Raw genomic sequence first — 22,028 nt, 5'->3', positions numbered from 1 at the left:
AATTGAAGTCATTAAGACAAATAATTGCTATCTGGGTTGAATCTAATGTAACAGGACTAAGTCTACTGTCGTATTTTGTTTATTCGAAAATTTGAATTGACTGAATTTGAAGTATTTTTGGAGAAAGATTAGACTATGTTCCGGTAAATTAAATATTCTTTGAATACAAATTATATCTTGAGTAAGAATAAACAAAAGTAGCAAAAGTATTGTTTACTTTAGTTAGTACCTACTCATAGTAGGTGACTTCGAAAAACTCATAGTAGGTGACTTCGAAAAACTCATAGTAGGTGACTTCGAAAAATGTGCGAGTTTTGTGTGACTCTCCTAGGTCACGGTCACTGGAGCCACCATCTGCATTTCTGGCAATACAAGTGACTGGCCGCGATATGATAGGCTGTGGGAAGTAGTGGGAACGGGTGGCCTGATCGTGATACGATATCGTTCGATCCAATCCATGACACACATCAAAGGTGACAGTATTGCGGCGCCCTGGGGTCTGTCAAAACCTGACCTGTACGAATGGCACGCTGTAGATAGCGTATCATGATGAAGTAGAATGAGGGTTGTAGTGTTTAAGTATAAAATGTAATATTTTCAGTTCTATTTTGTGAATAGTGATAAAACTGTGATCCCATATAAGCTAATAAAGAACTCTTACCTATCAGCATTCATTATTATCAACGTTCTAATGAAAAATTATTATATCACAAAAATCTTAAAAACACTACGTTTATCGGGGAGGCAGCAGTAGAATTACAGGAATAACAACGTGAAAAGTTCCAAAGAAACTAAGTCACTATTTATAATTATTTACTATTTAATATTATTATTATTTACTATTATATATATTATTATTATTTACTATTTAATATTATTTATAAACTAATTCATAAACACATTTAGAAACATAAGAAGATGACATGATTGTTTGTTATTTAACAACATTTCATTTAAGATTTGCATCAAATTTAGTACAATAATAGATATATTATTTTGGATTGTATTCTTCCAATTTCGTATCTAAGTTAATACACAGGGTACAGCTAATTATTTAATAATTAATTAATACAGACTGCAATTTAATGGACAGAAAGTTATGTAAATTTAATTTATTTGTTTAGTTTCTTGATAGTCGACTACATTGAACTCCGAACATTTTATAATACTCTCCGCAATCGTGTCAAGGTTACTTGTAGTCAAAGCCTCTCCTTAATTGCATTCTCCAGACATAACATTTGAGGTCGTCCTCAATTCTACTCGTTAATAAAATTCATCAATAAATTCTCCTTAAAATGTTCCTGTTGTACCATAATTTCTATTTCGATAGTATCTAACACAAACGAATCTTAAATAATTCTTTGATGTTCATAGAAGTCATGCAGTGTAACTCTTTGTTTTAGTAGTAGTACTTAACTCTTTGTTGTAATAATTTTCTAAGTATTTAGATAGAATAATTAGTTATTTTACAATAGTAGAATGAATTTGGGGGAGTACCTAATTAAAATTTTATTGAAGGTACATATTTATATTAATACATAATAATGTAATGTAGTAATTAGTGCTCTATTAAAATTAATTATTTTTAATCTTTAATTTTTTTTTCCAGTTCATTTAACTCTTAATGTAGAGTATATACTGAACAAATTTAGCATCTATATGTAGTATTTAAAGCCATCCAAAATATTTTGAGTTATTTTGATACGGTTTTCACGATCATTCTTATATATTTTCCTGGAATGTTTATATGTATATATAGTTATATAAATTCCATCACATCCATTGTAGTATACCCATGTTGTGTCCACACATATACTCTAGAGTTGAGTAGGGTCAACTCAGCAGTACCTAGTCGGGCCTATTAACAAAACGTCTTTACATGCCGATTTTATAGAAACCAACTGATCCGTCTAATCTGCCTCCAAGTCGTAAAGTATCTAGACACTTTTTGGATCTACATGAATATATAGCAGACTAATCGGAAATATTTTCAAGTCTAAATATATATATTTCAAAATTTTCTCTATGAAACCCAATAACAGTATAATAAGCTATAAATATGGATGTAATTGTTTCGTACACTATGACTATGGTCACACCTCCTAATGAAACTTCTTCAGAATATGTACGCGGAATGCATGTGCCGATACGATTGAACTCCAATGCGGACCTTTATATAGAACGGATTAGCGTTCAGCGTTGCGTGAAAATCAGGCTTCACATTGGCAAAGAGCTAGCCGAATTTATGCAACCGAAAATGAGAAAGAACTCGTTTCAATTTACATAAGAAGTAGCCCCGCGTGGTTCGAGGGTCACTCGTCAGTGTGTCTGTAGGTTTCGATACGGACGCCGTTGGTTGCGTTTTGTTAGCTCAACCGATTGCCGGTGCGTACGATATCAATATGTGTGAACGATATGTTTTTGTTGTCATCCTACTAGCGATAGCGACATCTTTCGTCAGTGATTGCAGCGCGAAATTAGCACGTAAGTTTTATGTTCTACTTTTAATTTTCTAATAAATATTCTAAATATATATTATGAAGCAAATAATGTAAAATATTAAACATAAAATTATTTTGTTTTTGTTTTCGAAAGATATATTATAGATCTATTTTTATTTTAATTATGTTAAATATTATACTTGTGAAACAACATCGAAATGTTTTACGACACCGATTGCAATGTGGAGAAGTAAAATACCAATATAAGCGTTTTACAATGATTTTGAAATAGTACCGGTTATAGGCTGCGGCGATTGAAGTGACTCAGTTAAATATACATATGTTTATAAAATAACAGCATGTGTTCTTCATAATTATATTCACTTACTCATAAAATAATAGAATAATAATGCAAAACTCAATTAAACTGTATTTTTTAAACATTATCTGTCATACATACATACTTTTTGCCGCAACACTGTTGTACTGTTTTACACATAAATGTATTTAAATAAACGTATGTATCTTTAGTATAGATTAGTTAGTGTACAGTTAATAAACTTTATTTTATAAGAAAGTAATTGATTACTATAACCTGTAAAAATTCCCAGAATATATAATAGTTTAGTCTAGTTTTTATCCAAAGGAATATAATAATGCAACATAATTATTATTAAATTTCCAACATAATAACATAGCATAATGTCCACATTACGTATATTATAATATGCAATAAACATATTAAAAATATTATATTTTAAATAATATTTTTAATATTATAATTATTACATACATTCGATAAATTCAAATCCAGGATTACTAACAAAGTACGATCCGCAATATCGCTGGAAATGTTTGAATGAATTTAGTATAACACTATGTATACTGGATTGAGAGAGCTTTATTTCTACTTATTATAAGTGTATATGAATGTTAAGACTAAGCTCTATTTATAAAGATTTTAGCAATATTTATGTATTATGCACTGATTCTGTCATAAAACATATAAAAGTTGTCAGTAATAACAACACATAAGAAATATGACGAGAGATATAGCTTATTCTGTAACTTCCGTAGTATTTTCACATCTACAGTCGACTGTTAGCACTTTCCATCCGGTGAGTCGTTTACTTGTTAGCTATTTACGTTGCAATATAGGTAATACTGAACATTAATAATTGCAATCATAAATTATATAGCCACAACTACCGTATTTATTTTATTTGCGAAACATCTTTACAAAACTGCTATACAAACCGTTTCGACACTCATAATATATGAGTAGATGTAAGTGGCCCAAATAACTGAGGTCAAAGTCAGTCCGACAAACTAGAAGTCGAGAAATATGGAAACATATCATTTTCGCCACAATTAATTAAATCACTAAAGGATTGATTTAATTAATTGTAATAATTAACTGTTGAATTTGACAAGATAGGAATTCTTAAGATCTATTCTAACCAGTTCATCTCAGGCATTTGATTTAAGAGAGTGCGTTCTTTATACATTTCTAACAACACAATTATAATATATCTATTCAATATTTCTAAGAATTTTCTACGACGTATATCCCACTAAGTATAGTTTCCCACCGACTACCTGCGCCATTTTCTAAAATGACACTTTATTTTGTGAAAATACATTTTACACAACATTTCTGAACAAAAGTCTTTACAAGGTCTCCTGTAGACAAACTTTTTTCCCAATAGTTATCTATTTACTCCAGCATGTAAGCATTTAAGCCTTTAAACTATATCAGTCACTTTAATTCTTATGCGGATATCAGGAAACTTCCTAGGAACTCCTAGGATCTCTAACATATGGCATAGATCGGGATATACATTGTACATTATATAATATATGTACGGTTATATATACATAATGTAAGCAATCACACAAACAGGGGAAGATTTCCCGAAATCTGATGTTTCCACTAAATAAAAATTACGGATATCAATACGGCACAAAAGCAGATATGTAAAAGAATGTAATGCCTAAATTGAATGATAAACTGAAAATAAACAAATATAGATATTGAGAACTAATTAGGTTAGAATTGCGAAATATAGAATGTATGTTGGATTAGAGGTCTAACCCTTCTGGGGTAAACTCTTAGCCACATTGTTTTTGTCGGTCCTTTGGGACAGAAACAAAAAATATGACAAATTTGTACAGAAATAAACCCCAAAATCCTTCAAAATGCAAAAAGCAGTCGAAGTCGGACATCTCAGATCTCATATTAAAAACTGCTTTTATATATCTACCCAAATAACTTAAATAAAATTTATGCAGAATATATATTTCTGATAATACTGAATTTTACTGATATAGTGACAGTAAATGGGTGAAAAAATAATTGAAAATATATTTTAATATTACATTTTGAATACTTACTTCAGTATTATTGATATATTAATCAGTACGTATACATTAAGAATATTATAAATGTTATAAATTACTATGATTTTTGTTAATGTCATGAAAACATAACGTCGCCTGTAACAATAGCTCCGTTTTGTGAAGATATTCACACTTCAACATTAAACAAATTTATTATTATTGTTATAATTGACTTTGGCTTTTATTTCTGTTGTTTTCTAACAATTCCTATTATGTTTGAATTTACTGTAAAATTACTAGTTACGGAGGTTATTTAGTTTACTCTTCCGGGTTTACAGTGTACTTATGAGGGATAAATAGACATCGCTATTACAATGAAATATGAAATATTCTATGCTATGATTTTATACAAATCATTAAAAGGTAAAAGCTAAAGGTTAAAGTAATGTACCGTATATCTAATCAAAGGTTCGCTGTAAAAGTACTCTATTTAATAGTCGCGTCAGTACTGAGCATACTAAAAACATATACAAGATATCATTAGAATTAACTTATTTCCTAATATGACGTTTTTCTCCGATGATTTATTTTCTTAGTTTTTAACAATGTAAAGCTTTTGAGTCATGGATATTCTCTCTTCTATTAGAGCTTATGAACATATTATTCACATGGAACTTTTAGTCAAATGCTTTAATTGATCCTCTGATCCGATCCAAAGGGGATTGAAATTACGACGGTCTGAGGAAGGTTCGCCCTGTCCAATCAATAGGTTTTAGCAACAGTTTACCATAACATGCTTGTTTGCCACCATTGTGGTCTAAAAAAAAGAATCTCTAGCGGAGGATTTACACAAAATTCGTATCCGGGAAACAGAGTTGGTTTTCAACCGCTGGATTTGTCCTTCGCGGGTTTCGAATGCCCTTTGTAGGTATTCATCCCTATTTTCGGTCGTGAAACTACAAAACAGCATTATATAAATTCGAAAACAATCTAAAAAGCTAAAAAGCGTTGAATGCATATCTTTACACTAAAGTACTGTACTACTTGGCGGTCTAACAGTTCAGTAACTCATGAGGTATAAACACAAACTTTTGTCACTATGTACTTGGTACAATATACAGAAGTATATTCTACTAGAGGAAACAACTGAGTTGTAGGAATCCCGAAGAATTTATATTCTAGAGCGATAATGGTCTATTCTGGATAAATCTGAATTCTTTATTTTGATATTGAAGGCTTTGAAGCCATGAATCACTAGGCTGTTACTTTCTGTAAAGTTATTTTCCTCTACAATTGAAGGTTAACTTGTTTTCTTAAAAACGACTTTAACCCTCAAAATTTATATGAACTTGGTTTGTTTGATTACACAAACGACTATATTTCCGAGAATAAGGTGTTTGACAATGCCGCAGTAACCTAATATAGTAATGCACATAATGCCATTTAAACAACCAAGTCTTATTTAAATATTTGTAGTTGTATTTCTAAACTACAGATTTAAATTTTATCTTATAAATAATTAGTTTATGCATTAATAATTAAATAGGATAAATATTCTTATACATATAATTGCTGTGATGTGGTTTGCTACGGTAATAATATTCAATGAAATCATTCCTGAATTTTAATTTTTAGCAAAATATTTAAGTCTACATAAGCCCACGACTTCCTCCTTGTCAGCTATTAAAGATAATAAAATTACAAAAAGAACAACATTTTTATTCATAAAATAGCAATATAAATAGATAGCGTATCTCAATTTATTAAAAATGAAGTTAACCTTTGTTATCTATTTAGCCTATAGGTAGCCTACATTATGTTCTGTAAAAAATCATCCTAATTCCTCCTGCCCCTTTTAGGTTTTTGAAACCTTAATATTAAACCTTATACTAACAGACAATAAGTTTTCCTCTCTTCATGATTTTTCGATTTTATATATGTAAAGAAAATTATAAAGAATATTTTTATTCATGACACAATCTTTGTCATCGGGCAATATCAATTGGACTAAGGATAAAAAGTAGTCTATATTCGAAATGTATTCCAAATATAATGATTAATTGAGCTGTTATTTGATTTAAAACGTTATTTGATATTGTAAACGAACACTTTGTTTCATGCGTCACTTCTATACTAATTTGTGAGATTATTTGTTAAGTACAACCTTACATCTATATAATAATTGAATGCATAACTGCAGCTGAATTATTATCATAAAAAGCATCACTTTTAAATCCTAAATAACGGCTATTTAAATGTGAATATAGCTAATCCATCATTATAATTCAAATACCAATTTTAATTTTAATGATGAGACAATATTTCGTTTCTTAAAATAGACAACTCTTGTAATCTGGCGGTTTAGCACACTACTTAAGTTCTGATGGTCTCGGGTTCGATTCTTGCTCAGTAAAAATATTTGTATTTATGATTATCATTGTTTTTATCGGTCTGGGTGCTTTCTATGAGTATCATGTACCTATTTACAAAACAAAAATAAGTATTAATATCATTTATATAGGACGTATAACATATCCTCTGCTTGCGTTGGGACTAGATGGCATTGTGTAAATTGTACAGGGGTGTTATTATTATAAAAATTCTCTAAAAAGATTACATACCTATATTTTGAAATGTATTCATATAATTTTCTGCTAAAAGAGTAATGTAAATAAAGTCTCGTATATAGTAGGTATACGAGCAAGAAAATATATCTTTTTTATTTATTAACAGACAACATTGGCGTTACCTTATTTTCACATCATTGCTTTTACGGTAAGTTCATGAAATTTTCAATATCTAGCTTTCTCCAGAGAACTTATTGAAAGAAAAATAGTAAAAATGAGAGTTTGGTATTTTATAAAATTGTTGGTTCATTTTCAATGATTCAATATAAAAGAAATGTTAAAATGTATCTAATAATTTAAATATACCATCGATTTAAAATGTCTTTATAGTATATGTTCTTTGAATTAGTTAATTAGTAAATATTTTAAATTTATTATGAAGGTTAAATTTCTATTACTAAATGACTATTAATTGGTTTAGCAAAATTGAATTTAGGTTTAGTACACAGATAAATTACATGTTAGTAAACACATATAAATAAAAATACTTGTATGCGATGCCATAAAAAACTCAACTACTAACAAAGAATTTTTTTTATATATTTTATTCAGTGATAAACAAATTCTACGACATATTATATTGTAAATTAAATAAAAAGACCTCTCAGAATTACCTCTAGTTTTACATTGTTTCTTAAACCTTATATAAATATATATAATTGAGAGCATGAATATGTTTGCACCATTATTTTGCGATGATTTTGTTCCAATTTTATCAATAAATTATACTACAACATTAAACAAAATACGTAACTAAAACAACACTTTCTTCACATCAATTTTCAATTAGAATACGTTCATTGACGAAAACTCACAGTGCCAGCGATTTACATAAACAATGAAAAAATGTTCAAAGTATTCTATTAATTACTTGTGTAGAAAATTTTAATGTTAAACAATAAATAAAATTCTCGTCATATTATTATTGAAAAATGAAATTTTAATAAAAAAAAAAAGTCGGATATTTCAAAAGCTAAATACGTAGCTCAATCATAATCTTTTATTAGTAGATGTAAGTACAACATATTATGTAATATCTCTTAACCTTAATATTATCAATATATTACGGAAAGTTTAAATAATGTAATGCATTGCCTCATAAAAACAACGTTTTAAAAGACTATTTATTTAAAAAAAATAATGGAACTGGAAATGAGACTTAACTTATACTACAATACTATTCAATTTAATTAATGGATATTAAAACCTTCTACCAGAACGTTCATTATGTGTTTTTGATTAATATGATTGATTTATAAGTAGGATACTCAACAATACTAATGCAAACACTATCAGTTGAAAAATCATCACAGAATTCAGTATAGATTTACATATAACAAACGCATTTATATGAACGGACATAAGTAAACTTCTATACAAAAATTCATATGACCCGATTCTCCGATTTAGATTGTACTCACGCCTTATCAATTCAATGGTATCTAAGTAATCCTTTGGCAATTCAGGAAGTTAAGATTTTTATGTTAGTTTTGTAATTGCACTTAGAATTTGATTCGCGTGGGTAAGAACCATCGCCTTGTCTATTTCTAAAGCACCAGTGCGTGCAATGTTGTTTTTCGCTATCAAGCGTAAAGGTTCAATTCAAATTGCATACCGACCAATACCGACTCCTGCCGCAACGGTAGAACGCCGCTATTGTATGGACGTCACTTGTAGCGAATAGACAGTGCACCTGAATGGAGTATCTATTTGTACTTATTTGTGTATTCTCATTTTTTATAGCATTTCTTATGTACTTAAAATAACATCCATGCTAACTTGATAGAATATAGCAACCTCTACCTACACATATAAATAATGTCGAAAGATGTCGCAAGTATTTCCTCTTGCGTTGCCATTGTGGAGTACTAAAATGTCTTATTTCCGTACTCTGTAATTTCTAATAATTGTTACAATTGTCTATATGTAACGTCTATACAGGTAACAAAGCAAGCTATTTGCAAGCAAGCTAGGTGGCCCAAATAGGTCAAACAGTATTATACAAAATATACCAATATCTAAATTTAGTACAGTAAACAGTCGCAAAGAAACCAACTGCTTGTAATTTAAATTTTATTAGAATAATAGTCAATCTATCTATTTGCGTCCGGGATGCCACAAAGGTGGTCTAAAATAAGTAATGTCTGTGTACGAGTGTAAGCGACAACAATTAATTTGGCTAAAAAAGATGGTAATGAGGTTAATTGTAATTTTACCTATCTGCAGTTCTATTTGCAGCAGATATATTATGTAAATTATAACTTCTATCAACATTAACTTTAAGGATTTTAGAAATAATATATTTCACCTACGTTTATGATATTTGAACGAAGTACATAGAAACTATACATATGTAGGTTCGATATCTACTAATTTTAATATTAAAATTCTAATTATGTGTATTAGATATATACATTGATATGTAATATATAAAATAGTCGTTATTTTTGTTTATTTATTTTTTTATTATTTTCAATGACTTCCGTGTATAATTTCCGTATTCTAAAATTAAACTAAGCAGTTGTAAATACAAACATTTAAGTATAAGTTTCAACAACCAATTTATAGACAAACATTATACCTACGTAGCTATGACATAAACAATATTATTAATGAGAGGAAAAATATTCAGCAACTATTTAAAATTTTGTAAGTTTTATGTACGTACATACTACTGCAAGTGTTACTCAATTTTTGGTATCAACTTCCTAGACAAGTAATAAGAAGCGTTATGTTCTATATTGAAAAAGTGTATAATATTCACTTAATGTGACATATTGGCAGAAATTTAAACACTTTTTAAAATTGATTTTTATTGCTTATGACTGTTAAATGGTATTTAGTTACAGCTATGTTGTTCTACCGTCTGTCCTCAATAGGGATATAAGTATACCCTTAAAGATAAGTTTTCTGGTACTAATCTGTGCCTTTTGGCTGCTTAATTCATCAGACTTTCCTCATCAAGTTTACTTCTATATGATATGCTCATGTTAAAAAAAATACATAATAAAAACAACTAAAAATACGAACAGAATAGAATAGAGCCTCTTCTCGGGGTTTTCCTAGAGACAATGTATAGGACTAGCATGGGGTTTTAAAAAAATATACAGATTTTTTACTTTATTTCTGCGGTTACACTAAACATTCGTATTATATATTAGTTGTAGTATCGGGTTTTGCAAATATAGTACAGCCTAGCTGCTCCCAGAAGCAGAATTCATAATATGTTCGCAAAATTCATGGAACAACCTCTCTGTACTGAGGATTTGTGAACGTTTCAAAACGTCTCCATAGCAAGGTTACGCCCCTAAAAATTATGCGAATGGATATTTTTTTAAATAATTAGAATGGCAAACAAGCTGACAGATCACATAATGGTTAGCGGTAACCACACATTCGTTGTCATTCTAGAGGACCAAGATGTTATCTACATTATTCCGTGATTTCACTGCCTAATTCCACCCTATAAGCGAAATATAGCTACATAAAGAAAGCCGAAATAGGTAAGACAGGTAAAACAAGTAAGACATCCATGCAGACGACTTTTTACAGTCTAACTCAGATAAATTTCTTAGGCCTGATAGCAGAGTCTACAAAAAATACTGTTGTAATCATCTGATGGTGTCTGTTACTTGATGGGCCACGTTTATGCTTGTTTACTACCATTTGGTATAAAAAAATATTAATACCTAGTGATAACTTTGCTATGATATATATTTCGTCCTACAGGTACGGTATGTACATATATTGGTATGTATGTAAAATGAATAAAATAGCGTGACTCAAGGAAAAAGAGTATGATTTTCTCAATCATACTCAAATACATATCTGCATATTCGTAGCGTGTCTCTAAATTGAATGTACTTACTGTACTTACATCGAAAGTTATTTCTTAAATGATTCGCTGAAACAAATATTCAGTTGATCGCAAGAATAAAAATTATAATTCCTTTAAAATATGCAAGTAATATGTACATATGTGTTACATATAAGACTCTCTACAGCTATCAACCAAAAGAAAATAAGTTCAAAGGCAAACTAATTATATATAGCGCCTGCCGAATGTATCAATTGATTTCGATCGCATTTTTAAATCTTAATAAAACACACACAGTGTTACTCTGTAGATATATTTTTATAATAATAATATAACCTATAAGACTGATGATATACAGTCGATCTATATACGTACATAAAATTAGGTAGATCAAGATACTGAATAATAGGAAACACTGAGACAAATACGTATTTTACTATAAATACAATAAAATAAAACGATTACTATAAAAAGGCAGAAAATAATTTGTAAAGAAATATAACAGAGTAACGTTCTGAAGGACTTCAGTTTTAACAGCTTGGCATACGGGCAGTTTGAAAATCAACCATTTGTGTATCAACAGCCTAAGATGAAATTGTACCAAGAAGTTACAAAACAAACGATGAATTATAATCTTGTTTACGTTTTATATTGGACTCAATTACCGCTCTACGTCAGTATCTAGAAATAACAAATAAGGACTACTTTAATTATTGGAATTATAATGAAGCTGACGGTTTATTTGATGAAAACTGGTAATCCCTGTCTAACATGTCGTTCGACCATCCCTCCATCACACCCATTTTTCCCCTTAGTAGCTTGCTTTGCAAGCATTACCCTACTAATAATATTCCTTAGCAAACCAGGAACTAATTCGGTTATTAAACATATTAAATCTACATAATACAATGCTTTCTTAAATATTTACACATAATTATCATCTAAGGTTAATTAGGCAATATGGCTGAAGTTCTTGACGTCATTGAGGATAATAATAAATAATTACGAAAAATTAATGGCAGAAACCTAGGTTCTAAGTTCGATCTTTATTTATATCTTAATACTTAATACATACATTCTTCTATTTTATCTTTGTAAATAGATAAATAGATACATAGAAGTATATATTCAAATATTGGAAGCGAAATCTGGGTGTGATAAGTGTTGAGTATACCATGACATCTATAGTTAATAATGGCCATGACTATATTATACTCATATATTATTTTACTTATCTATGTAAATACATACGAAATATATATAAAGCAATCATTAAACAAACATTATTAGGAATATAAATTTTTATATAGGGAGATCAAACTTTTTATATATGTAACTAAAAAGAACATTACATAGTGGTAGTAGGTCTGTGTGTGTGTTTCATACACACATAGCCTTTGATAATAAAACCTTAATAAATTTAACAACAATTTTAAATTAATATTATATCAACAGGATCGGCAACTTATGTATATGTAGGTATATTATACTAGGTTATGTTATTATTATTTGCACTATACATTATATATCTTTCTAATTTCTAAATAAACCTACCTACATATACCTACATGCATAGATCGTGCATTTATAATATAAAAAAGTCGATGAACATAATTAACTAAGACTGCCTTATAAGCATAATAAACTTTTACGATTTTATAATTATTCTGATACCTACAGGAGATTACAGAAATAAATATTTCTTTACCTCATGAGGTCAATGGGGTCAATGATAATAAAGTAATAATACATAATTACTAGCTGTCCCGGCAAACGTTATTTTCCTATATAAATTAATAACGCTATAAAAAAACACAATAAAAAATATAAATAAAAAAATGTGCCCAAAAAATAAATAAATAATGTTAGAGGTGGACAACCCTTATGACTTAGGGGTATGAAAAATAGATAGTAGCCGATTCTCAAACCTACTGAATATGCATATAAAATTTCAGAGTAGTATGATTAACTGCTATTGTGACACGAGAATTGTGAAATCTTATATATAAAGATGTCACATTGTATTCCTAGTCGTTCGTACGTATACGCACAATAAACCATTATTGCACATTTAAAAAAAATAAGGTATACCCCGAATAAAAAATAAAATAATAGTTGCTAAGACCAACTCGATTACATTTGTTCAGTAGCTATGAATCCACAAACATACACGAAAAACTTATACCTCCGCAGTCTTCGCGTCGGGGATTAAAAATTTTGATATTAATATGGATCTGTTTTATAGATTTAATTTATTATAAGCCCTTCATTAGACTACCTGTACACTATTAAAATCGGAGTAGTATTGATAGAGTAAAATCGATTTAGTGAGTATACTCTGTGAAATAGCGGCTTTATTTTTCTACAGACAAGACAGTGATCTATTACAATATTAGAACAGTAGGCAATGATCTACTGTTTCGATATTGTTCTTAATTTAATTGTTGTATGTATGCCGTTTTATTCCACGTACCTTCTCTGGTAGTATAGGTATTCATGGACTTCGATAATCATCCACTGTTAACAAATTCATTTACGCTCTTATGGTATAAACAGAAATAATTTTCTGTTACAGCTGACTTCATACAACCTTGCAATAACACGGAGCCTGCGTGTCTTATAAAAGCCACAGTAGACGCCATTCCCGGATTCGCCAAAGGCCTACCAGAACTTGGGGTACCGTCTTTGGACCCCTTCGTTATAAATGAGTTGCCGATACAGCTGCCTGGTATCAAGGTCACGTTCTACGATGGCAAGGTCACTGGACTGAAAAAATGTGAAGTGCTTAATGTGGAGTAAGTTTTTTTTTCAATAACACAATTTGATCTCCTATGCGCAGAAAATATGTTATTATTTTTAAATATTTAACTGTATAATAATTTAGGCAATTATATCCAAAAATGGTATGAACCGATTTCAATGATATTGTTAAAAAAACAATGTTAGAAAAATCTCTGGGTTGTGGTACCGAGACATTTTTAGGAACTTCATACAGATTACTAGAAAATTATTTTACACACTTGTATAATATTTATTCAGATTAAGTGTTTAAAGTTATTTTTGATTCGAACAAAATACAGCTTTTTTAAATCCAATTAATTATAATAAACTGTCCTCGATGCATTTTGATAATAAAAATAATATAATGAATATTATATTATTGAAAAACCTCTTTAATATGATAGAAAGACTTACTTTCCATCATATTAAAGCGGATTTTCAATATTACCTAAAAAAAAAATTTAATAACCAATGATCAATGATCTATAAAGATCCATAACTATGTTTATTTTCTAATTTAAGAATTGTAATCATGAAATAAGGAAATATTTTTGAAACACTGACAATGTTTTAAAATTTGTATACGTCACTTATATTGAGTTTAGTTTAATTAATGTAAAAAATATTATCATATAGTGGAGTACAGTAAACATGTTGATTTATAACATTATCAGGAATGTCAATGTTAGTTAAATGCAAGAAAATTCGAATATTCGTTACTTCATCGTATTTTCCAAAATTATTTCTATTGAAGTTGTTAAAGAAATTGTCGTTATACAAAAAGTAACTTAGAATATCCATTCATTTAACTTTAATGCATATAATACGGATGGTAAACTTTACATATTTAAGCATTATAGGCGGATGTAACAGCTTGGAGCGTTATGTCCCAGTCAACCATAAGTGGTGCATAGAAATATTTGCCAGCAATGCACGATATAAATGACTCAACATGCCATAAAAATATAATATGTACTGTGATTGTTACTAAAACCACATCATTCATGTTGCAATTGAGCCTCCTATAATTCCTTGTATACTGTTATTACCATTCACAATTTTCGCCGTAGGATATTCACGAGGACATCATCAAAACTTTGATTATCACAAGAACCTTGCTATAAAGTAATAATGCGTTTCTCACAATTATTTCCCAAGCAGACAGTTGTCGAAAGCCTTTGTATGAGTAACTGACACAACAGCGTATATAATTTATATATAAGTATACCTTCAAGGGTAAAACAATTGGATATACAAAACTGCGCAACTCTAACAATTATGTGAAAGATTCGAATATACTATAATAACTGTTTACCTATATTTTTATTGTACATATTTGACACAGTTATGTATTTTGTATTGTACGAATCAAAAAGGCCAATTTTGCCAGGAAAAATCAATAACGGTTTCCAAACCGTTATACTTGACTACCCATCTTAATATTATTACTAATACGACTCCCTCCCCCTCACCCTGTTTTAAAATAATCTGAAATTATTTATTCAGTGATTTTAATGAAGTTTTATTCTCATATTGAATAGACAATTATATGTTAATAATACTCGTATTGAATGACATTGACATGCAACGATTTTTTTTTATATATATTTATTTTTTTGTATATATATTGTATTTTAAGTTTAGAGCATATTTTAAATGTATAACTAAAGTTTGATCTATTATTGAACTTAAACTTTTCTAAGTTAGTAGCCTAGTATATTGCTATTCGGAAATATACCCAAGAGGTCATAGGTTTAAATCTGGTCGACACTGAAATAACGTTTTGTATCAATTTATATTTTGAGTGACTTTCCGAAAAAGAAAACACCGATATCTTACCATAATACATCCTACTCCAAAATCGAAATATGCTCAGCGAAATGTTCACCACCAGTAGTTACAATATATTATGTAGTTTTAAATATATGGCCCACTGTATATTTACTATAACTAGTCAATATTTTTAGAATAATATATTACACATGTATCTATAGCATATTTCTTCTGTATTTCAAGTAAATATGATTTTTCAATATTTTCCTGTTCAATTCCAGAGCCTACTTGGAGAAAAACATATTTATATTAGAGGTGCGCTGTAACATTACGATCAAAGGGAAATACACGGCTGTTGGTAGATTGCTGCTCTTCCCCATCAACGGTGAAGGAGACTGCAAAATTAAAATTGGTAAATATTATATCTATCTTTTTATAAAAAGTTCTTCTGTTTTGTTATATCAATATCTAATATCTATGTCAAGCGCAAGCAGACTAACAGCATATTCTTTTCTATTTTTCTGTTTCTTTAGCTATATTTTTTTTATGTGTACAATAATGTCATTACAATTTACGAAATCTGTAGTGGTTTTTGACACTTTTTATCGAATTAGAAAATAATAAAAAAAAATAGCTCAATACCTAAAATATTATATATTGCAAAATAAAATGCTCGTGTACGCTCGCGATAATCTCAAGTACCTACCACTGAAGTTTCATCTCCTAGGTTACTAGCATTATCAGAAACATTAGGTATTGGGACATGCATAAGATGTTAATAAGCCCTATTAATTACTGTATGATGACCACTCACTATGACAGTACAATGACACACTGCAGCCAAGGATAGGTCATAATCATTCAATCGTATCATTACACACATCGGATATCATGAAGTCTTCATAATTTCAAGTGTAGCATAAGTCATAAGCGATCTACGGGCATTCAATGAATATCTATTAAATTAACATATATAAATATATTATGTAGTTATAATAATAATTGCGTAAGAATGAACATAAATTTGGGAAATAATCAATTGATTTCTTCAAAGTATAAGATTAGAAATCTGTCTAATACAAGAAAGTACATACTAATATGAAAACTCTTTATAATTTGTATTACAATACAACATAGATACATATTTTGGTTATATGTAAACCAAACTTGTAACTATTTATTTTACATCAACCAGACTATGTAGATAAGATAGATAGAGATATCTACTTTATTATGTATTATTTCTCAAAACTCAGTACCAACCTCTCTGAAAATGGGTTAGTACGCTTTAACAGTCAACTTGGCCACTGCGCGCGCTTTTAAATTCAAATCAAATTTCGCACCGAACTGCACGTTACTGTTGTCCACTTCTAATAAAATTACTTTCAGACATCAACATTCCCACTCACTTTTCGATAGAACAACTATTAAAACTACACAGGTAGATTCTGAAAAAACTCCTCTACGTCGTACTTACCCGTATGTCTCAAAGTACGACGCAAACGACTATAAATTAGCTTACTGTCAAGATATTGTGAATGAAGAGACAAGGACCTTATAGTCCTCAGAAACGGCGACGTATAAATGGCGTCATGGGTATTATATGATGTTCGTAGTACTGTTTATTAATACAGACCACGGTTACCACTTACCATCACTTGTGATTGCTTGCCATTCCGATTACATAAAAACATATGTCGCTCTACCATTGCACTTTTCTAATATTCTAAACAATTACTAATATTTGATTTCAGTAAATTCGGTTATAAAGCTAAACATCAAGACAAAATACTTTAAAGATACTGAGAATCGCGATCATTTTGGTATTAAGAGCTACAGATACACCTTCGACTACGGCGAGAGGATTATCTATACGATCACCAATTTGTTCAAAGGAAACCCTGAATTAAGTGAGTATAAAATTTAATTATTATAATATCAGAACACACTCAGGTTGAAATGGTTTCTTAAAAATTCAGATGATAAGATTATTTTAAGAAGAAAGGGGCCAAGTAATAGTCATTACTTGGCCCTTTTCTTCTTCTTCATCGGAAATATAATTATAATTTAAGTAGAATTGATATTTCTGACTCTTTTATATTTACTCATTTCACATTTGAAGTATGTGGTATATAAAGAAAAAATTGCAATCCCAAGTATGTACTATCGATACGGTCTACGGATGCAGTAAGATTACTAGAAAGAAATATGTCAATTTCTCTTTAAAGCTATATAAGTCTCATTCTTATAGACATTTGTCTTTAAGAATGGTTTAATAATACTCTTAATATCACTAAACAAAACCAAGTTTATAATTTTGGCTTTTTATAAATACTATCGTCACATCAAACATCTATTCAGTCATTCAATCGTGGATTAACTATTCTAATAACCTGACAGAACAACTTCGGTATTTATAATTCTATAGCAATATAAATAGCACCAAACAGAATATCATTTTAGAACTGAATAATCTACAACCTGTATTATATAGAGTGTAAACTTTTCAACTGGTACTTAATCTGGAAAGTTATCTAAGCTGTCAAACATGATTACTATTAACAATATCAAGTCGTTTGCAAACTTTGAGAAATCGGCACTCGTTAGATGTTACGTTGCCGTCCTTGTAGTTTATACTGGCTTTCCGTTACTATGAGCTGTACAATCTCATCCCCATACTGGCAATAGTGTCGAAACTTGATTAAACCTAATATGACTACTAGTATTGCCAACACTAAATCAACAGTTTCAACTATCTAAAACGAAATTACCAACTTTTATAACATTATAGCGTGCAATAAATATTGAAATAGAAGTGAATTCAATTTAAGTAGTTTGAATTGAAGTGAAATATTCTACATTCTCATATAATTAATAGTCATGTATATATCCTAAATACACACATATACTACTAAATGTATAAATATATACATATAAATTGCATATCTATTATTTTAGATCAATTTCCTAGAGATATCTATAACTAAATTAAGTCTTATATTAATATAACGTGTCTTTAATTAAGTAAGTAGTCCTGAACACTGTAGTAAGATTTGCTGATTAGCCATCTATGTAGTTCTTTCTTGAATTTATTTCGATATAAATTTACAATTTCACTTGGCAATTTATTACATATTTTAATCGCCGTGGCGTGACAGTTTGAGCTGCGTAATGATGTCTTTATGGATGGGAACATCAATGTCTTGTACTGTATTTACTGGGAATATCTTGTCTCCGTTTGAACAGTTCAGAATGCAGTCTTACAAATTGGCATATTTCATAGATATACATACAAGGCAAAGTCAATGTGTTGAGTCTTTGAAACAATGGCTTACAACTTGTTCCAGGCGAAACGTCAAAAATAGCTCGTAGGCAATTCTTTTGACAGACAAAGGCTATGTTTATTTCTATAAATTTAATAATTTTACTTTATTTAATGGTAAATAAAATATTTACTGAACTCTATTAGTATGTGTATTTGTTGCACTAGCCGTGAGTACAAGTTGAAACATAAAATTAATTGCATTGACTTTAGTATACGTAATTGATATTTTGTCGGGTACAAACATTATTAATTAGGTGTACTAATCACTAAACTCGAAAGTTTAAAAGTTCTATATTTATGTTAAAAACATATAATAATAGTTTTATAATAAATTCTCGATAATACGTTTCATACTACATTGTTGCATTGAGCAAAATTAAAATAAATTATTTTATGAAAATTTGCTCTTCGTATTTCTACAGGAGTTTTACATATACATTTGTAAGACTTTTAACATTTCGATCGTCTACGCATTTTGGATAGGTTAGTATGTATAGAAGTTAACTTCTTTGTTCTCACTTGGAAATTTGTTCAAATTATTCAAGTATTAGCACCATAATAAAAAAGACGACAACTCTACATTTTCGGCGGATATGAGATTTGTTATTTTCAAGAAGTATAATAATACTACTACTTGTATAATAATCCATGAACTTTAAATAAATATATGTCAGTCTTAGGAAACGAATAAGATCAAAAGGATCCAGACATTTTTCTATAACTGTGTGAGTAAGGAAGCTGTTACCATTTTAATTTGTTAAGTGCGGTTAAAAAAATATTTGAGTAAATTACGTAAAGATTTCATAATGAAATAAAGAAAAATCTTTTCTATTTATTTGGTATATTTTTAACCAAACAAAAACTTATTTAATTTAATATACAAATAACAATACTATACAGTTTCAAACTACAAAATTTCTTTCGCTGCTTCGTTAAAATCAGAGACACTTTCACGAATTAGTTAGCTTTAAACTTTTTTCAATTTACTATATATATATGACTTACGTGATTTTAAATGCTCAACAATTTTTTTTTATTATAAAGATATAAATAAAAATAGTTTCTAAGATTGTAGTACAATTAAAATAGATTGTGGTAATGGTAGGTTGTAATTTAAAACCTAGATAGGACCCAGACACATTAACATCACCATGGTGCTGAGTGCATTTACCGAGCGACATCATAACACTGACACGCATTTGAACCGGTTGTTGAATATAAACAGATTACATCACAGCAAACATTGCGTCAACTGTCGAGATATACGTTGCTGTTTCTAACGTACTTCATTCTTTTTAATCTTGATTCAGCTTGAATCTGACATGCAGGATCTATTTTACCAAATCGAGGATATATAGTTTTTTTTATATTTTTATATATAAAAAGATAAAATAAATCCCAACATAACAAATGATTTAACTATATAAATTATTTGAGACTTCTGTAAAATAATTCGCAAATACCATGAAATGACAAAAACTAAAAACTACTTTTGCATTTAATAAAACTGTTGACATTATGTCATTCTACAATCAACAAGTGGTTGATACTGAAAGTAAAATATATTTTTGGTAAAAGGCTCACAGTATCAGATCTACAAAACATGAAAAATATAGAGATATTTTTTTTTATTTATCTAAATACGAAAGTCAATGTCTTCTATTCAGAAGGACCAGATATAAATTTGTAAATTAAGTCCAAGAGTAGGTGGTAAGGAAGGTGAGTATAGAATATACCAAACCTTACGTAGTACCATATCTGAAAATTAAGCATAAAGACCATGATCATCTACTTTAAGTTAGCCAGGAACGTCATAACTAAGAAGAGACAAAATAAAAGGTTAACTACAAAATGTAAACGTAAATTATCTGATAACACCGGATATGATAGTCACTTAAATTATCGTGAGGGTATGGGAACTTTTGATATAAATGTATATTTGGCCAGATGGAAGACATTGGTATTAGATTTTTATATTTAAAACGATATGATTTGTCTTCTATTGATCGTTGAAATCGATCGATTGAAATTCTCACTATTGATCACTATTGACATGTTGTGAGCCTTTTATCATTTATACATATATTAATTTTGTATTTCACTATATTTATACTGCAGATTAAACCACAACAGAAGATCGTAAGGTTAATTCAACATAAAATTTTTATTCTAGGTAACACCGTGCTACAATTCTTGAATGAAAACTGGAGGGTGGTGACAGAAGAATTCGGTAAACCCGTGGTGGATTACGCACTAAATGTCACCGTTGGCACCGCTAAAAAATTCTTCGATGCTGTACCTTATGATGAGTTACTCTATGTACCTATACCTAAATATTAAAAATCTTATTTTATTATTTGGAAACTTAATTTTACAATCGTAATTTAAATCAACAGATTATTGATCCAAATTATGAAATAAATGAGTGGTTTAAAATGAAGCTGCGGTCGAAATAAATTGACAATAGTATACAAGCAAAGTTCATCCTTTTTGTTCATTGTATGTAATAATAGTTTGTTTATAGTAGTCTTTACTTGTAATTCTATTATATAGTTTTAGGATACACCGTGAATGAACTTTAATGAAAAAACGTTTGTGAATTGAAAAATGTATCTGATTTATTTAGAGACATTTTATTTTCTTCGATACTATGTTGTAAAAAGAGAATATTTAGAAATATCACATTTTGGAAATACTGTAAAATAGTTTAGATACCTGTTGTGATCAATATTTAAAAAGAAACGAATAAAAGAAAATATTAACATTCATTACAATACTTAATACACAATAGTAATACTTTACTGATACTTTTTTTGTAAAAATTTAATAAAAACGTCTCTATTCAAAGCAGTCTGTCAGAAATTAAATAAACAAATTCAACTACAATTACAAAATATCAATGTACAATTTCTATAACATACGTA

The 22,028-nt window shown here is 29.2% G+C and overlaps 1 protein-coding gene across 1 annotated transcript; it reads left to right on the top strand.

Annotated features, from left to right (window-relative positions):
- The first annotated feature begins 2,340 nt into the window (after window positions 1-2,340).
- On the top strand, window positions 2,341-21,929 carry LOC131844956 (circadian clock-controlled protein daywake-like). The gene is made up of 5 exons (XM_059193951.1): window positions 2,341-2,484; window positions 13,801-14,020; window positions 16,061-16,191; window positions 17,534-17,689; window positions 21,278-21,929. The coding sequence occupies exons 1-5, from the start codon at window positions 2,403-2,405 to the stop codon at window positions 21,442-21,444; spliced, it is 756 nt and encodes a 251-aa protein (XP_059049934.1). The 5' UTR covers window positions 2,341-2,402; the 3' UTR covers window positions 21,445-21,929.
- The last annotated feature ends 99 nt before the right edge of the window (window positions 21,930-22,028 follow it).

Source organism: Achroia grisella, unplaced genomic scaffold (assembly GCF_030625045.1).
Source record: "Achroia grisella isolate CSIRO2021 unplaced genomic scaffold, CSIRO_AGI_Agris_v1 utg445, whole genome shotgun sequence".
Lineage (NCBI taxonomy): Eukaryota > Metazoa > Arthropoda > Insecta > Lepidoptera > Pyralidae > Achroia > Achroia grisella.
Note: the sequence above shows the minus strand (reverse complement) of the source record. Positions and strands in the feature narration are given on the sequence as shown.

What these genes read in the sequence shown, in the direction of transcription:
- LOC131844956 (XM_059193951.1), top strand. Translation starts at nt 2,403, where the DNA reads ATGTGTGAACGATATGTTTTTGTTGTCATCCTACTAGCGATAGCGACA. An exon ending in TGTGAAGTGCTTAATGTGGA is followed by an intron (nt 14,021 to 16,060) that starts GTAAGTTTTTTT and finishes GTTCAATTCCAG; the next exon opens with AGCCTACTTGGAGAAAAACA. An exon ending in CAAAGGAAACCCTGAATTAA is followed by an intron (nt 17,690 to 21,277) that starts GTGAGTATAAAA and finishes TTTTTATTCTAG; the next exon opens with GTAACACCGTGCTACAATTC.